Source organism: Pantherophis guttatus, chromosome 4 (assembly GCF_059756535.1).
Source record: "Pantherophis guttatus breed Tessera chromosome 4, ASM5975653v1, whole genome shotgun sequence".
Lineage (NCBI taxonomy): Eukaryota > Metazoa > Chordata > Lepidosauria > Squamata > Colubridae > Pantherophis > Pantherophis guttatus.
Genome location: NC_142066.1, coordinates 158,056,579 through 158,075,529, shown reverse-complemented (window position 1 = coordinate 158,075,529; position 18,951 = coordinate 158,056,579). Strand labels below are relative to the sequence as shown.

Below are 18,951 nucleotides of genomic sequence, written 5' to 3'. Positions count from 1 at the left end.
CACAAAAATATTATTTCAGCTCCTCCAAAGGCAAGGAATCCTCGAGTAGATAGATAGAACAATGGATGGGTGGGTGGATGGATGGATGGATGAATAGATACTGTAGATGTAGATGGATGGATGGATAGATGGAGATATAGATAGATAATGATAGATAGATAGATAGATAGATAGATAGATAGATAGATAGATAGATAGATAGATAGATAGATAGATAGATATAGATGGATGGATGGATGGAGAGAGAGAGAGAGAGAGAGAGATAGATGGATGGATGGATGGATGGATAGATAGATAGAGAGAGAGAGAGAGAGAGATGGATAGATAGATGGATGGATGGATGGATGGATGAATAGATACTGTAGATGTAGATGGATGGATGGATAGATGGAGATATAGATAGATAGATAATGATAGATAGATATAGATAGATGGATGGATGGATGGATGGATGGATGGATGGATGGATGGATGGACAGATGGACAGACAGACAGACAGATAGATGGATGATGGGGGGATAGATAGATGAGATGGATGGATGGGTGGATAGATATAGACGGATGGATGGATGATAGATACATAGACAGACAGATAGATGGATGGATGGGTGGATAGATAGATGAGCTGGATGGATGGATAGGTAGATAGATAGGTAGACAGACAGACAGATCAATAGTTAGAGACAGAAACAGGGAAAGGGATGATGGATGGATGGACAGACAGATGAATAAAAGGACTAATGGCTAAATCGATAATTAAATCCCACACATTTATTCTTCAAGCAAAGGATCAATAGTCCTCGGCTTACAGCCATTCATTCCTTCACTGGGGTCAAAGTGACAACAGCACTAACCCCCCCCCATTTTTCACACTTACAACCGTCGCAGTATCCCCACTAACACATGATCAAAATTAGCACGCTTGGCCACGAGGCCCATATTGATAAAGGTTGCAGTTCTCCTGGGGTACTATTCCTCAATTTACGGCCACAATTAGCCTCCGATGGATCGCTCTCGACTTAAGCGCTGAACCCCAGCGCGTGACTCCCTTAACGACTGCAGTGATTCGCTTAACAACTGTGGCCAAAGAAGCCGTAAAAATCAGATGCGACTCTATTACTTATTTATCACATTTTCACTGCATCCTGAAATCCCCCACAGGGTCAACACAGGTAGTCCTCGACTTACATCCGTTCCGTTTAGCGACCGACATGACAACTCTGGCTCTGGAAAAGAAACGAGTGACGTCCGTCTTTTCCACTGAATGACTGTCGCCGCATCACTGTGGATCCACAGTCAGATGCTTGGTGACCGACTCAGACTTACGACCGCCGGATCCCCTGTTGTGGCCTTCGGACAAGCAGGCCCTGCGATTCCCTGAAGAGCCGCAGGGATTCACTTAACAACGGTGGCCCACGTCTCACTTAGTGACGGGAAGGTGAATTGCGGTCGTAAGTCGAGGACTAGCTGGAGATGCTCGCGAGAGGAATCGCCTACCTCCTGAAGTGGTCCACCATGACTCCAACCAGCTCTCCGACCCGGTTGTCGTTGGCCGGTTGCATTTTGTGAAGACACACCACCAGGTACTTCTGCTTCTCCAGGTGGAAAACGACCAACTGGTCCTCGCCTGTGGTGACACTCAGACCGGACACCTGTGAGGGCAAAGAAAGCGTTAAAGAAAGGTCGTTTGGGCAACTCTCACCGGAGGAGGAGGAGGAGTTGTGGGGTCCTTGATGCACTGTGGTTTTCTGGTAGACGTTTCATGACCCAACTAGGTAACATCATCAGTGCTAGAAGGGAAGGGGTTGTGGAGTGGAAGGAGAGGAGGGGGAGGGGGAGGGGTTTTCTTGCAGGCGTCACATGACCCACCTAGCAATGTTCTCCATGCAATCTCTAAGGCTGGGAACGAGGCTCTCAATGTTTTGCCTCCTCTGTGAGGATCGGGCCCCCCTAACCCCGGAAACACCTTCTGCTCTTCTGCAGACCCCCAACCTCCCCCCCAAAATCAGGAGAACCCCCCCCCCTGCCTCAACCCCCTTCTTACTGTGCCGAGAGCAATGGCCTTCTTGACTCGGTATTGCTTCCGGGGGTCCAGCTTGTAGAGGTGCTGGTCGGTGATCAGTAGAGCTCGATCCGTCCGTTTGTTACACCGGTTGATCTGGGGAGGTTGGGAAATGGTCAAGAAGGTCCCCACCCTGAGAAGAACCAACTTGGGACTCCCCCCTCACCTACCAGATCGAGGAAAAGAGGGGGGGAGACAGCCCACCTTGTTTGAGCCCTGGACATGGGGGACCAGGCGCCGTCCTGTGGCTACTTCTTGCTTGCAACAAAACCAGCTTCGGGCTACTTACTGGCATCTTGGAGGTGTTACCATAGAGACTTCCAGGGATAGAGCGGACTTCTCTAAGTTGGTTGGGGGAATCTTGGCCGTGCCACACCTGTGGAGGCCGTCCTTCTAATTTGATGCTTTGGAAGTGGCATCGTAGAGACCTCCAGGGATAGAGTGGCCTTCTTGAATCTGGCACCTGCTGGTGGTGTTACCATAGAGACTTCCAGGGATAGAGTGGCCTTCTCTAACTTGGCACCTTCCAGAGGCTGGTGGACTTGGTAGTGCCACACCTATGGATGCCATGCTTCTAACTGGCACCTTGGAGGTGGTATCATAGAAATCTCCAGGGATAGAGCGGCCTTCTTTAATCTGGCACTTCCCAGATGTTAGGGGAATCAGCAATGCCACACCAGTGGAGGCCATGCTTCTATTTGGCATCTGCTGGAGGTATTATCATAGAGACTTCCAGGCATAGAACGGCCTTCTCTAACTTGGCACCTTCCAGATGATGGGAGGCTTGGCAGTGCCACACCTGTTGATGGCATGCTTCTAAATGGCACCTTGGAGGTGGTATCATAGAGACCTCCAGGGATAGAGTGGCCTTCTCTACCTTGGTTGGGGGGACTTGGCAATGCCACACCTGTGGAGGCCATGCTTTGAATTGATACTTTGGAGGTGGTATCATAGAGACTTCCAGGGATAGAGCGGCCTTCTTGAATCTGGCCGTTCCCAGATGTTAGGGGAATTGGCAATGCCACACCTGTGGAGGCCATGTTTCTAACTGGTCCATGCTTTCTGTCTCTCACTTTCTCTCTCTTTCTCTGTGTCTCTTTCTGTCTTAGACTCAGCAGCTTGAGGATGGCTTGGACTTCAACTCCCAGAATTCCCCAACCAGCCTGACCCAGGTCTGCTCTCACCTTACGCACGTGGCATGAGAACAAGACGGAACTGAAGTGCATCTTGTCTTTCAGGGCTGAGACCTGTTTGACGAACTGGGTAGCCAAGGCTGGGTTCTCCTCTGCCTGGAGAGGAAGCAAAGAGGACAGGAGGTGGGTTATCTCTTGTGGGCGGGGGGGGGAGAAGAGGACAAAGAGGAGGAGGAGGACTGGGGGGGGGGTCCCTTGGGGCTCTCTGAGCTGGGTAATTCTCTCTCTCTCATATCTATCTATCTATCCATCTATCTATCTTTTTCTATCTATCTATCTATCCATCTATCTATCTTTTTCTATCTATCTTTTTCTATCTATCTTTTTCTATCTATCTATTTTCTATCTATCTTCTATCTTTTTCTATCTTTTTCTATTTTCTTTCTATCTACATCTATCTATTTTCATTTATATTTATATGTCTATCATCTATATTTTTCTTTTTCTATCGATCTATCTTTTTCTATCTATTTTCTATCTATCTATCTATCTTCTATCTATATTTTTCTATTTTCTATCTATCTATCTATCTATCTATCTATCTATCTATCTATCTATCTATCTATCTTCTATCTATATTTTTCTATTTTCTTTCTATCTACATCTATCTATTTTCATTTATATTTATATGTCTATCATCTATCTTTTTCTATCTATCTATTTTCTATCTATCTATCTATCTATCTATCTATCTATCTTTTTCTATTTTCTTTCTATCTACATCTATCTATTTTCATTTATATTTATATGTCTATCATCTATCTTTTTCTATTTTTTTCTATCTATTTTCTATCTATCTATCTATCTATCTATCTAACTTTTATCTATCTTTTTCTATCTTTTTCTATTTTCTTTCTATCTACATCTATTTTCTATCTTTTTCTATTTTTTTCTATCTATCTTTTTCTATCTATCTTTTTCTATCTTTTTCTATCTTTTCTATCTATCTATCTATCTATCTATCTATCTTCTATCTATATTTTTCTATTTTCTTTCTATCTACATCTATCTATCTATTTTCATTTATATTTTCATCTATATTTTCTATCTATCTATCTATCTATCTATCTATCTATCTATCTATCTATCTATCTATCTATCTATCTATCTATCTATCTATCCTGTCCAGAGTGAAATGCACCCTTGACTCACTTGTGGGACTCCAGGGAAGGGCCTGTGTTTCCTTGCTGCCTCTGGGCATGTGTGGATGTCCGTGCGAGGAGAAAGCTATTCTTTGTTTCCTACACACCAATTGCACAATAGATCGAAAGGGTTATGGGGGGGGGGAAGTGAGGGAGGGAGGCTCCCCTAATCTTCTGCCTCCAGCCAAGAGGTTTCGGGAAGACATCACCATGGAGATGAGGGGGGCGTCGAAGAAAAAAGCCATTCTCTTAGATGCCCTGGGGTGCATCACCCGAACTCAGAGGCAGATAGAAAAAATAAAAAAAGAAACCCTGCTTCTGGCTTCCTAGGAAACTTCAAGGCAGGTGGGGGTTGTGGGGTGGGGTCTCAGGACAGGATAGACAGAAGAGGCTGTTAATAGCTCAGAACTGAACTGTGGGGTCCTTGGTGCTCTCTGAGCAGGGTGGATTTCTTGCAGACATTTTATCACCCAACTAGGGAATGTCATCAGTGCTGGAAGGGAGGAAGAGGAGGAGGAGGAGGAGTGAGATCTCCTGGTGGTCTCCTTTTCAAATACCAACACCATCTTGCTGTGTTTTCCAGATGTCACAGGTAGAAAACGTGTCAGTGTTTGCTACCTGTGAGGTCTCCTGGTGGTCTCCTTTTCAAATACTTACACTATCCTATTACACTTTCTAGATCAGCCCCATTTACTACCGGGAGCTGTGAGATCTCCTGGTGGTCTCCTTTCCACATACCAACCACATCCTGCTTTGCTTTCCCAATTAGCCACTTTGGCTAGCTGTGAGATCTCCTAGTGGTCTCCTTTCCAAATGCTGAATACATCCTGCTGTGCTTTCTAAATTAACTGAGTTTGCTGACTATTTCCTTTTTTTTTTTTTTTTTTAATAATTTTTAAAGCCAACATGAAAGGAAGGAGAAATGGAGGACAGACACTCTCACAATCCTACACTTGTCACACGGGACAACCCTACAATTTTGGATAAATCACGGATTTCTCCGATGGAGCGAAAGCCCCACTCTGGAGTAACTCCAGATCCTTGACTCACAACTCAACGTGACACACACACAAAACCCCCCACGTCAAAGCGTAAACAGATGGCAAATCTGGGGAACACACAAAAAACTAACAACCCACACCTCTCTCGTCACCCTCGCCCACCGACAGCCGGGAAGAAAAGCGTGGGCCGAGACGCGCTTATAATGTCACTAAGCGGAGCCCTTTAATTAGCTGGCATTTTCAAAGCTGGTGTGTATGTGGTTTCCTTTCCGGAGATCGTGGGCACTCCGACGCCAGAGGTTTTTAAGAAGAAATCTGGCAACTCTCATAAGGTCTCCTGATCGAGCAGGGGGTTGGGCTAGATGACCTCTAAGGTCCCTTCAATGTTATTCTATGATTCTCTAAGCATCTCCTGCTACACCAGGGGGTTGGACTAGATGACCTTTAAGGTCCCTTCAATGTTATTCTATTATTCTCTAAGCATCTCCTGCTTCACCAGGAGGTTGGACTAGATGACCTCTAAGGTTCCTTCCATTTCTGTTATTCCATGGTTCTATAAGGGTCTCCTGGTTGAGCAGGGGGTTGGGCTAGATGACCTCCAAGGCCCCTTCCAACTCTGTGATTCTGTTATTCTGCTTCTCACAAGGATCTTTCAATTTTGTGAAGCAACTTTTGCTCCATTTTACAAGCTTCCTTGCAAGAGTTCTTAAGCGAATCACTGCAGTTGCTAGTCAACCGGTCGTTAAGTAAATCCGGGTCCCCCATTGTCTTTGCTCGTCAGAAGGTCGCAAAAAAGGGATTACGTGACCCCTGGGACACTGGGGCCATTGTAAATATGACTCAGTCGCCGAGTTTCTGAATTTTGAGCAATCTATCACGAGGGAATGCTGTGATGGTCGTAAATGTGAGACACAGACCTAAGTCCCTTTTTTCCAGTGCCTTTGTAACTTTGAGGAGGTCGCTAAATGAACCATGGTAAACTGGAGGATTCCTGTCGTTCATGGCAGATCAGACTAAAAACCCCATGTTTCATAGCTAGTCCTCGCTTTACAACCAGTTGTAAAGCAGTTAAAACTGGTGAGCGACAATTCTTTGGTATCTTTGAACCGTCACTAAACGAACGGTTATAAGTCGAGAACACCCTGAATGAACTAAGGCTGCGTAAATACACAAAGGCCTTTTCTGATAGAGGAACACGTCAAAAGAAAGAACGGGTGTGAGAATCGCACAATTGTACGTACCAACACTAAATAGTTCTGTCTCCAGTTTCGGCAACAACCCCAATTTTTCCTCCGGTCTTGCAAGACGTCGAAGGCGGCAACTTTGGCTTTGATTTGGCCCATCTCGGACGGAGGGATGTTGGTCACCAGCTGCCTGGCTCGCCACCTGTAACAACACAACCGCAAGCACAACGTTTTACAACGACATGCAACGGTTCGTTTAGTGACGGTTGAAACGTGCAACGTGAATGAAATTGAGACGGTCAGGAACTTAAAGCCTTTAACAGGAGAGGACTTCAACTCCCAGAATCCCCCAGCCAGCATACTTTAATAGGGGGGGGCTTCAACTCCCAGAATCCCCCAGCCAGAATGCTCTAACAGGAGAGGACTTCAACTCCCAGAATCCCCCAGCCAGCAAGTTTTAACAGGGGAGGACTTCAACTCCCAGAATCCCCCAGCCAGCATACTTTAATAGGGGAGGACTTCAACTCCCAGAATCCCCCAGCCAGAATGCTCTAACAGGAGAGGACTTCAACTCCCAGAATCCCCCAGCCAGCAAGTTTTAACAGGGGAGGACTTCAACTCCCAGAATCCCCCAGCCAGCATACTTTAATAGGGCAGGACTTCAACTCCCAGAATCCCCCAGCCAGCAAGTTTTAACAGGGGAGGACTTCAACTCCCAGAATCCCCCAGCCAGCATGCTTTAATAGGGGAGGACTTCAACTCCCAGAATCCCCCAGCCAGCATGCTTTAATAGGGGAGGACTTCAACTCCCAGAATCCCCCAGCCAGCAAGTTTTAACAGGGGAGGACTTCAACTCCCAGAATCCCCCAGCCAGCATGCTTTAATAGGGAAGGACTTCAACTCCCAGAATCCCCCAGCCAGCAAGTTTTAACAGGGGAGGACTTCAACTCCCAGAATCCCCCAGCCAGCATACTTTAATAGGGCAGGACTTCAACTCCCAGAATCCCCCAGCCAGCATACTTTAATAGGGCAGGACTTCAACTCCCAGAATCCCCCAGCCAGCAAGTTTTAATAGGGCAGGACTTCAACTCCCAGAATCCCCCAGCCAGCATGCTTTAACAGGGGAGGACTTCAACTCCCAGAATCCCCCAGCCAGCAAGTTTTAACAGGGGAGGACTTCAACTCCCAGAATCCCCCAGCCAGCATGCTTTAACAGGGGAGGACTTCAACTCCCAGAATCCCCCAGCCAGCATGCTTTAACAGAGGAGGACTTCAACTCCCAGAATCCCCCAGCCAGCAAGTTTTAACAGGGGAGGACTTCAACTCCCAGAATCCCCCAGCCAGCAAGTTTTAACAGGGGAGGACTTCAACTCCCAGAATCCCCCAGCCAGCATGCTTTAATAGGGGAGGACTTCAACTCCCAGAATCCCCCAGCCAGCAAGTTTTAACAGGGGAGGACTTCAACTCCCAGAATCCCCCAGCCAGCAAGTTTTAACAGGGGAGGACTTCAACTCCCAGAATCCCCCAGCCAGCATACTTTAATAGGGGAGGACTTCAACTCCCAGAATCCCCCAGCCAGCAAGTTTTAATAGGGGAGGACTTCAACTCCCAGAATCCCCCAGCCAGCAAGTTTTAACAGGGGAGGACTTCAACTCCCAGAATCCCCCAGCCAGCAAGTTTTAACAGGGGAGGACTTCAACTCCCAGAATCCCCCAGCCAGCATACTTTAATAGGGGGGGGCTTCAACTCCCAGAATCCCCCAGCCAGCATGCTTTAACAGGGGAGGACTTCAACTCCCAGAATCCCCCAGCCAGCTATGCTTTAATAGGGAAGGACTTCAAGCTATGCTTTAATAGGGAGGACTTCAACTCCCAGAATTCCCTAGCTGGCTAGGGAATTCTGGGAGTTGAAGTCCATCCCTCTAAGGAAAGTATCCCAGCAGGATTACCTGCAAAAGATGAGTTTGCTGATCTCCTGGAACTGGGTCAGCACCGCTGGAGGCTCCGGCCACTCCACGGTTTTGCCATAGTCGGCCATGTTCCGCACCCCATGGAAGCGTTGTACGAGCTCCAATAAGTGAGACTTCACTTTGTGACGCTTGTAGTAGGACATGATGGTGTAGATGGCCCGTAGGTATCGGCAACGTTTGCGGGCGAGGGCTCCCCTCCAAACCTGGGTACAGAGACACGTCATAACCCTGAGCCTGAGTTGCGGAACAGGGGGTTCATTTGTGGGGGGGGGGGGTCCCAAAGGCAGGTTTCTGGCTCCCATAATCCCCTGCTCGGATCCATGATAGTCCTCGACTTATGACCCCAATTGAGCTCCAAATTTCTTTTCCTAAGCGAGGCAGTTGTAAAGTGAATTCTGTTCTGTTTTACGACCTTTTTTGCCACCACCGTTAAGTGAATCCCTGCAGTTTTTAAAATTAGTCACACAGTTGTCTGTATCTTGGATGGTCGGAAAAGGAGATTATATGACCCCGGGATACTCTGACCGTCCAAGCATCCAAATTTTGACCACCTGACCTTGGGGATGCCACAACGGTCGTTAAGTGTGAAACACAGTCATACCGATAGTCCTCAACTTACGGCCACAATTGAGCCTCAAATTTAGGTTGTTAAGTGACAAATGTGTTGAGTGAGTTTGCTCCATTTCTCACCATATTTGTTAAGTGAATCAATGCCATTCCTAAATTAGCCACCCGGTCGTTAAGCGAATCAGGCTTCCCCCTTGACTTCCCTTTCCAAACGGTTGCAAGAGAGGATCACGTGACTCTGGGACGTTGCCACCGTCATAAATGTGAGTCAGCGATCAAGCATCCGAGTGGAATTCATGTAACTGTCGGGATGCCGCAACGGTCTTATTTGTGAAGAAACGGTCGTTGGACACTTTTTTCCAGTGCTGCTGTAACTTTGAACGGTCACTAAACCAACTGTCATAAATCGAGGACTCCCTGCAGGTCACTTTTTTCAATGCCGTTGTAACTTTGAACGGTCGCTAAAGGAGGTATCGTAAATCGAAGACCACCTGAAATTCGAACCGCTAGTGTATTGTGCTTGCTTGGGTTCCGTGCGTTTTGGGTCCTGGCCTCCACTGGGACAAGAAAACAATCCATGTGGCTTCATCCACTGTCTGGTGACCACAACTCTTACACACAACCCCTCATTACCTTCTGCAACAACAACACAATAATGGGTATCAGGTTGGCGCGCTCTTGTTCCAGGGCGAATAAGGTCCGGGGCGTTCGGATGAAGATCTTCGTTTCGCCGTAAGCCACGTCGTCTTGGAAGCAATGTTGCTCTATCAAAGCTTGGGTGGCTGCGCCGTCGGAGGGCATGAGGTGGTTGGGCCAGGTGTATTCACATGTCATCTTGTACCTGCGTGAAGAAGAAGAAGGTTGGAGAGTTGACTTGCTTTGACCGGACCGTAGAGGTTCTCCAGAAGACGGTCGGAGGTTCTGCAGCTCAAAGTCAACAATGCCATTCCCATCCCAAACCATGAGCCTCAGGATGCTTGTCCTAGAGATAAATGCTTCCTCAGTTTGATGTTTCTCGCGATTGGGAAATGAAAACCCACCAAGGCAAGAGCCTTGGTAGTACAGGGGTTTAAGGCACCCTGTTATTAAGCTTATTAAGACCAGCTGCCTGCAATTACTGCAGGGTTCGAATCTCACCAAGGCTCAAGGTTGACTCAGCCTTCCATCCTTTCTAAGGTAGGTGAAATGAGGACCCAAATTGTGGGGGCAATAAACTGACTTTGTATAAATATATACAAAAGGATGAAGGCTATTGCTTAACGCATTGTAAGCCGCCCTGAGTCTTCGGAGAAGGGCGGCATATAAATCAAATTAAAAAAAAAAAAAAGAAAGATGGGATCCCGCAAGGAAAAAGCTAGCAGATCGAGGAGAAAGAAGATAGCTCAGCTCCGTTCTTGGCTCTGCTCGGAACCAGGATTCACCCTGTTGGATATGTATCACTTTTTTTGTGGGGTCCATGTGGGGGTGGTCTCTGAGCTTGGTTTTTTTTTTCCTGCAGATGTTTCATGACCCAACTAGGTAACATCATCAGTGCTAGGGGGGATTTGTGGAGAAGAGGAGGAGGAGGAGGAAGGAAAAAAAGGACTATGATGTCCTTGGTGCTCTCTGATAGTGGTTTTCTTGCAGACATTTCATGACCCAACTAGGTAACATCATTAGTGAGAGGAGGAGGAGGATGAAGAAAAGGATTGTGAGTTCTTTGGTGCTCTTTAACCTCAGTAGTATTCTTGCAGACATTTTGCAACCTAACTAGGTTACATTATCAGTGTTAGAAAGCAGTGGAATTGTATACAGGAGGAGGAGGAGGAGGAGAAGGAGGAGGAGGAGGAGGAGGAACAGGAGGAGGAGGAGAAGAAGGAGGAGAAGGAGAAGGAGAAGGTGAAGGAGAAGAAGAAGGAGAAGAAGAAGAAGAAGGAGAACTGTGGGGTCCTTGAAGTTTGCTTGTTTTCATGCAGACGTTTCATGACCCAAATAGGTAACCACATCAGTGCTACAAAAGAGTGGCATTCTCCATTCAACTTTTCCAAAACAGCTACAAAATGTTTACACGCCGCTTGAGATGTCCACCATTCTTTCCTGGCTGCGTCCAGGACCCTCCTCTCATCTATTCAGCAAACAGCCGAAGATCCCTATTCCACCAAAGGTTGCCCAAGATTAACACCGGGGTCTTTTCTTCTTCTGGAACTTTTGCAAAGACTCGGCTGCAAACCTACCGGAGTAAGAAACGGTGATACGGTTGCCTGTAGGCAAAGCCAGCCCTTCGGACCCGGACGTTCTCCAGCAGACCCAAATACGAGACTTGGTGACGGCAGCGTTCCTCATCGAACAGAAACGGGGACTTCTGGTCATTGGGCTTGATGCAACGAACGTAGTAAGGCTCCTGTTGAGAAAGGAGAATGCGTGGAGTTACACGAGGACCATCTCATGTCTTTAGTTTGCCCCGTTGTCTAAAATTGCATTTCTGGTTTGAAATAACATCAAGTTTCCTTGGGTGACATGAGCACCAATGAGTAAATTTGAAATTGGGGTGGCTTTGAGAAGTACTACTGATAGTCCTTGACTTATAACCACAATTGTGCCTCAAATTTCCATCACTAAGAGAGACAGTTGTTAAGTGAGCTCTGCCCCATTTTATGAACTTTCTTGCCAGCATTGTTAAGTGAATCCCTGTCATTGTTAGTCACATGGTTGTTAAGCGAATCTGGCTTCCCCATTGACGTTGCTTGTCAGAAGGTCATAAAAGGGGATTACGTGATCCTGGGACACAGCAACCGTGATAAATATGAGTCGCTTGCCAAGCGTCTGAATTTTGATCATATGACCACAAGGATTCTGAAATGGTTGTAAGTGTGAAAAATGGTCATAAGTCACTTTTTCAGTGCTGTTGTAACTTTGAATGGTCACTTAACAAACTGTTGTAAGTCAAGGCCTTACCTGAACCAAACAACTCTGGTACTGACTTCACAATCTCAGCAATTCACTCAACAACGGTGGCAAGAAAGGTTGTAAAATGGGACAAAACTTATTTAACGACTGCCTCATTTAGCAATAGAAATTTGGGCTCAATTGCAGTCGTAAGTTGAGGACTACCTGTAAAAACTTGCCAACAGCCAAAAGGAGTGTGTCACATTTATTAGAGATTTTTGGCTGCTGGAGGTCTCCGATATACTGACTTTTCCAAGATTTTCGAGCTTTAAATGCTGTGGCTTTGGATTTCTATTTATGGAGATGTTGCATAATAAACCTTTAAAACTAACTATAATCTCCATTTTAGTGTGTCTTATTTATAGCACTCCAATCATGCACAAGCTGCCATCTAGCAGACCTCTCATTTTAGCTGCCACCGAAGCTGAAAATAAACGCAGTAAGCAATGAACAACAGTCCCACTTCTTCCCCATCCATAGGCCCTCCTTCCCCAACCGGAAGGGAACTCCGAATGCTGGCTCATTCTTGACTCATGCCCAGTTCATAGTACTAGGAAATTCTGGGAGTTGAAGTCCACCATCTTAAAGTTGCTAAGGTTGGAGAACATAGAAGGAAGATCTGAGATACTTGGGAAGGTGTCCACTGAGATCCTCAGTGTCCTGTTTGCCCTAGTCTCCTTTTTGGATCCATATTCATAGGACTGGGGAATTCTGGGGGTTGAAGTCCACCTGTCTTCAGGTTGCTAAGTTTGAGGGACATAGAAGAAAGATCTCAGATACTTGGGAAGGTGTCTACTGAGGTCCTCCAGTAGCTTGTTAGCCCTGTTCACAAGACTGGGGAATTCTAGGTCCACCATCTTAAAGCTGCCATGGTTGAAAAACACAGGAGGAGGACCTGAGATACTTGGGAAGGTGTCTACTGCTAAGTTTGAAGGACACAGAAGGAGGATCCCAGATAACTGAGAAAGTGTCTACTGAGCTACCCTGGTGATCTGTTTAACCCTGTCTTTCAGAATTGTGTTCACAGCATGAAAAATGGGAGTCGGTGAACCTCAAAATTCAGAGGTCCAGAGAAAGCGTGTTCCTTGCACAACGGAGGAACAGAGTGAGGTGTCCACGATCAAGAAAGTTGGTTGACCTCATGGAGAACAGGAAACAAGGTTGGGTCCCCCAACACTGTAGAACAGCGCTCCTCAAGCTTGGCTACTTGAAGATGGGTGGACTTCAACTCTACTGTCTAATGATTTGAACTCTACTGTCTACAGAAGTCCTCCAGTAGTCTGTTTGGCCCTGTTTCTCTTTTTGGAGCCCCGTTCTGAAGACTGGGTAATTCTGGGAGTTGAAGTCCAGCTATCTCCAAGGGGTCAAGCTTGAGGAACACTACCAGAAAAGAAAGATCTGAGATACCTTGGAAGCTAGGTTGTCCACCAAGGCCACGATGGAGTTCTTGAAGAGGGTGGCCGCAGTCAGGGGGCGCTTCGTCACCTCCGTGATGCTCTGCTTGCCCTCCGGCCACATCTCCTGGAGGATGGGGTCTGCGCTGGGAAAAGACGTCAAAAGAGGTTAAAAAAAATTCAAGATGGTGGCCGGGAGGAGATGAATGTCGCTGCAAAGTTGGGATTTTGCACAGATAGATCCACCTCTCGACATGAGGCGGTAAGAAGCACCGACGCTCAAACTTTTGAAATCGCCCTTAAGTGAAGCTTGGGTCCTCTCCCCGTCAGAGTCTAGAGGCTGACTTAGCATGATGGGAGTTGTAGTCTGATGTTTTTGGAGGCCTGCCAGCTACGCCAAGTAATTTCCTGAACTGACTTGCTACCAAGTCCAGCGATGGCCATTAAAAAAAAAATAATAATAATACAGTAACACGGGTAGACCTCCACTTACGACCATTCGTTTAGTGACCATTCAAAGTTACAACGGCCCTGAAAAAGATGACTTAGGACCGGTTTTTACACTTATGACCGTCGGAGCATGATCAAAATTCACTCACTCAGCAACGGACTTGTGTTTATGACGGTTGCAGCATCCCGAGGTCCCATGAACCCCTTTCACGAGCTTCTGATGAGTCAAGTCAACGGGCGAAGCCAGATTCACTTAAGAACTAACTGAATCATGTGGTCCTTTTTTGGGGGGACCTTCTGACGAGCCATGAGGGAAGCCAGTAGCTGAATTAGATGATGAGGAGGTGTGGGAGTCAGAGCCAGCATCAAGGCAACCTGAGAGCTCCGAGGGGGAAGAAGGAATGGAGCTGGCAGAGAGAGAGACAGAGGTGGAGCCTGTTGTGGCTCCGTTGCCTGAGCCTGGGCTATCGACAGATGCAGACTCTGAGACTGAGGGAGAGGAGTTGGCAAGGCCTCCCTCTCCAGGACCCTCCTCTCTGGCAATGCCTGCGGAGGACACCGAAGGCCAAAAGATAGGCTCAGAGCCAAGCACGTCCCTGCAGCCACAGGTGGACAGCGACGAAGGAGATAAGTGCTGGCTGGACCCTCGCCAGAGTCGCAGGGAGAAGCGTGCGCAGCAGAGGGGAAGGCGTGCCAGAGATTAGCTGACTCACTGGACCACACCCCACAGGGTATAAATGTGGGTGTGGAGGCCGGTTCAGTTTGTGATGAGCAAAAACTAGAAATAATCCATGATCTCTGCGTTACTGGACTTTGCCTGCTTTATCGGACTGCATTTGGATTAAACCTTGTATTGTTGAAAACTCTGCCTGTTTTATCGGAATGCTGGCAGTCTAATCTTTGTTTTGTGTGAGTAAAGTCTGAATTGGCAGCTAGCCACTGGGTTGCTGCCAGCTTTATCTTCAAAGAATTTTGTCGTGTGGCTTATTAACTCCGGGCCGTCTGTGGGGGTGCATGAGTGGAACGGGGACAGAACAGAGCCTGGGCTGTCTGTTGGCCCCAAAAGGAGAGACAACAGCCTCCAGGTCTGGAGGTGGCTGATAAGGAAGAGGAGGAACAGCTGGGTCCAGTGCCTGATGTGCAGAAGGCAGAGGAGAGGAGAGCAGTGGAAGTCTATGGGCCAGTCCTCTTACAGAATCATGGAATAATAGAAATGGAAGGGACCTTGGAAGTCATCTAGTCCAACCCCGTTCAGGCAGGAGAATCTTACAAAATCATGAAATAATGGAAGGGCCCTTGGAGGTCATCTGGCCCAACCCCCTGCTCAAGCAGGAGATGCTTAGAGAATCATCGAATAACAGTAAGACGAGGACTACCTGTGCGCCAAGGTCAATGGCCAAATTGTCCACTTGACATCCGGGGTTTTCTTGAAATCCGGGGTTCTCCCACTGCCTCCGCCCAACCTACCTGTTGTACAGCAGTCGCTTGAAATCCTGGAACAGAGTATCCTTGTTCTTATCAAGAAATCCTTCCACGGAATACCTGAAACCCAGATTCAGAAATGCAGTTGAGTGGGTTGGATCCGAGATGGATGGGAACTGCCTTCCTGTGTAGTACGATGCTCAGGGGCCTGGACTAGATGACCTCCAAAGTCCCTTCCAGCTCCTATTCCCTATTCCATTCCATTCCGTTCTGTTCCGTTCCATCCTCTTCTGTTCTATAGCAAACTAGTGCAAATCTATGTTTGTCAAAATTGGTTGCTTTAAGATGGATGGACTTCAACTCCCAGAATTCCCTAGCTAGCACGCATGGACTTCAGCTCCCAGAATTCCCAGCCAGCATGCATGGACTTCAACTCCCAGAATTCCCCAGCCAGCACGGATGGACTTCAACTCCCAGCATGGGTAGATGTCAATTCCCATAATTCAACAGCTAGCATAGGCATACTTCAACTCCCAGAATTCCCCAATTGGCATGCATGGACTTCAACTCCCAGAATTCTCTAGCTAGCATCGTCTTTTAATGATCCCATAATCTCTTGTGGGGTGGAGTCTGGGCAACTGAATGGAGCTGAGTGTTTACTGGCCGGATGCCTTTCCTGTCGCCAATGCGGAGTTATGTTCATCAGACATAATCCCAACGGGCCAGAGAGAGAAATATCTGCCTCTATCTAGGATCGAACTCACAGCCTCCTGATTGTGAGGCAAGAGCTGCACCTCTAGGCCCCCGCACCACTCCCAATTCCGCAGCTAGCATGGGTGGAGATTAATTCCCAGAATTCAACAGGCAGAATGCTTGGACTTCAACTCCCAGAATTCCCCAACAACGACCATGCTTCTTCAACCAGCAGAAGAGGAAGTAAGGGAAAGGATTAAGAAAAGACACTTGCGTAACGTCTCCTGCGTAATGCTTGATCCGGAAATCGCGTCCGTACTCCATGGATTTGTCAGAGGAATTGAGCTGTGGGAACACGCAAGCCGAACTGGTCAAGGTGTGATTGTGTGATGGATGTATCATTTCCCCTGCTCACACAATCCCAATTGTTCTCATGTGGCAAAGTCGAAAACGGCACAAAAAGGGGGGATTGTGTAGATTGGATTTATTTATTTATTTATTTATTTATTTATTGGTTCGATTTATATGTCGCCTTTCTCCGGAGACTCAGGGCGGCTTACAATGCGTTAAGCAATAGCCTTCATACTTTTGTATATACCTGCTTAGTAGGGCTTTTGCCCCCCCCCAAAAGCGGTGTTCTTTTTTATACAAAGTCACCTTATTGCCCCCACAATCCGGGTCCTCATTTTACCTACCTCGGAAGGATGGAAGGCTGAGTCAACCTTGAGCCTAGTGAGATTCGAACCTGCAGTAATTGCAGGCAGCTGGTGCAATTTAACAGCACTTTAGTCTGCTGCGCCACCAAGGCTCTTGGTGGAATCCACCAAGGTAAGTGGATTCACTTACCAACCACATTTTTCACTTCACAATTGTGGTGACTCCATTTACAACCATCGTAGAAATGGTCATAACATCGAGTCAGCTCACATGATTATCCGCTTCATCAACACCTCGACCTATGACCAAAATTCCAATGACCCAATTGTGGTTGGAAATTGAAGACTGGCTGTAACGGTTGAAATTTCTAACTGGGCTTTTACAAAGCAAATTCAATCGATCAATCAGAAGTGAGCTGGAAGGCACCTTGAAGGTCATCTAGTCTAACCCCCCCCCCGCTTGAGCGGGAGACCCTAGGCCATTTCAGACAAGTGCTCGTCTAGTCTCTTCTTCAAAATTCAAAAGCAAAATCGAGAAAATTTTTTTACATATTTGAATAAAAATATCGAAAATCCAAGAGTATATGTACATTTATTTTAATAAGGTAACTCAATTTTGTATATTTTTCCTATGGATGTGAAAAATTGTGCATTCAGCAGCACTGTTTGTAAAATAAAGGACAAAAGTGATGTTTTTTGAAAGATAAATAAATAGAAAGAAAAGAGTGGACAGTCGCTTGTCTGAAATGGCATAAGATCTCCTGCTTCAGCAGTGGGCTGGAATAGACCTCCAAGATCCCTTACAGTTCAATTCTGATTCTGTTTCCAATTTTAAAGGAAAACTTTATATAATAGTACGATCAACTTACGACCATTTGTTTAGTGGCTTTTCAAAAGTTACAATGAAACTGAAAAACATGACTTATGACTAGTCCTCGCACTTTAGACCACTGTGGCATTCCCCACAAACACATCGTCAAATTTTGGCACTCGGTTACTGGTATGTATTTAGGATGGTTGCATCATCCCGGGGGTCACGTGATAGCCATTTGCAACCTTCCCAGCCAGCTTCTGACAAGTGAAGTCAATTGAGGAAGCTGGTTTCACTTAACAACGGTGTGATTCGCTTAACAATGGCAGCGATTCGCTGAACCCAAAAGCTCGGGAACTCAGGAACAACTCACTGAAAAACTTCTTTCCTTAGCAACGGAGATTCTGGTTCATGCTACAGTCGTAAGTCGAGGACTGCCTGTCACCAATTGCCCGCCCCCTTTCCTCCCTATAGCTGCCCTGGGTTCGAATTGCACTGTTGCTTTCTTTAACTTTAACTAAGTCCCTACGCTGCTGCAGTGTCACCCAGATTATTCAGAAAAGAACACAAACCCAACCTTCCCTCCCCGAAAAGTGTCCCTACGTGATCGCCAAATTTTGTTCCCCTTATCCTTTACGGGAGCAGTAAAGGATCCTCGGATTATCTTCCTTACGGGATATTACTCCTCTTACCTTCCTGCTGGTATAATGAGGGTGTTTGCCAAGCCTGTTATCCATGCTCTCCAAGAATAGGGCATCGGTGACTTTTCCTACGGTCAAGCAAGCTTCGTCCAGGATGGCGATGATCCCCTTGTGCGGCTCTTCCACCAGATCGACGATGATTTGATTGTCAAAATATTCAATCTGTCAAGAGAAGGCAGAGTTGATGCTTGGCAAGGGAAGGGTTAAAGCAGATTCCCCCCCTCCAAAAAATTTGGCTGCTTTAAGGTGTGTGGACTACAACTCCCAGAATTCCCCCCTCCCCCCAACCATGCTGGCAGGGAAATTCTGGGAGCTGAAGTTCACAAATCTTAAAAGTTGTACAGGTTGAGAATGACCACTCTAGAGAGTGTGAAATTTGAAAAACTGCTTTGTCCACTACAGGTACAAATGTTGACTTACAACATTTCATTTAATGACCATTCAAAGTTACGATGGTTCTGAAAAAGGGGACTTATGACCGGTCCTTGACTTACAACCACTCATTTAATGAAAAGGGACTTATGACTAGTCTTCGACTTACAACCATTCATTTAATGACAGTTCAAAGTTACAACAATGCTGATAAAAAGGGACTTAGGGTCATTCCTCACACTCACGACTGTTGCAGAGCCCTCACGATCACATGATCAAAATCTGGGCACTGGGCAACTGGCATGTATTTATGACGGTTGCAAAGTCCTGGATTCAAGTGATCGTTTTTTGTGACCTTCCTACCAGATTCAATGGGGGGAATGGGATTTGCTTAAGGACTGCATGATTC

At 46.7% G+C, this 18,951-nt stretch overlaps 2 protein-coding genes across 3 annotated transcripts in view; both read right to left on the bottom strand.

The window, feature by feature from the left end:
- The window catches only part of LOC148114410 (unconventional myosin-Ig-like), a 24,856-nt gene extending 9,358 nt beyond the window's left edge, over positions 1–15,498 (bottom strand). The window contains exons 1-9 of the mRNA XM_087894276.1: positions 15,355–15,498; positions 13,451–13,583; positions 11,332–11,498; positions 9,752–9,959; positions 8,531–8,754; positions 6,640–6,784; positions 3,247–3,351; positions 2,045–2,158; positions 1,498–1,652 (exon numbers count right to left, since the gene is read on the bottom strand). Coding sequence (XP_087750402.1) covers positions 1,498–1,652; positions 2,045–2,158; positions 3,247–3,351; positions 6,640–6,784; positions 8,531–8,754; positions 9,752–9,959; positions 11,332–11,498; positions 13,451–13,561 — 1,229 coding nt within the window. The 5' untranslated portion in view covers positions 13,562–13,583; positions 15,355–15,498. The remainder of the gene's footprint in view (positions 1–1,497; positions 1,653–2,044; positions 2,159–3,246; positions 3,352–6,639; positions 6,785–8,530; positions 8,755–9,751; positions 9,960–11,331; positions 11,499–13,450; positions 13,584–15,354) is intronic.
- The window catches only part of LOC117673253 (unconventional myosin-Ig), a 23,113-nt gene continuing 18,902 nt past the window's right edge, over positions 14,741–18,951 (bottom strand). The window contains exons 11-13 of one of the 2 annotated variants that reach the window (XM_034430524.3): positions 18,162–18,332; positions 16,277–16,347; positions 14,741–15,429 (exon numbers count right to left, since the gene is read on the bottom strand). In XM_034430524.3, the coding sequence (XP_034286415.2) occupies positions 15,351–15,429; positions 16,277–16,347; positions 18,162–18,332 (321 nt within the window). In that variant the 3' untranslated portion in view covers positions 14,741–15,350. Of the gene's footprint in view, positions 15,430–15,497; positions 16,348–18,161; positions 18,333–18,951 lie in introns of those variants that run through there. The other variant, XM_087894271.1, reaches the window with a different exon arrangement.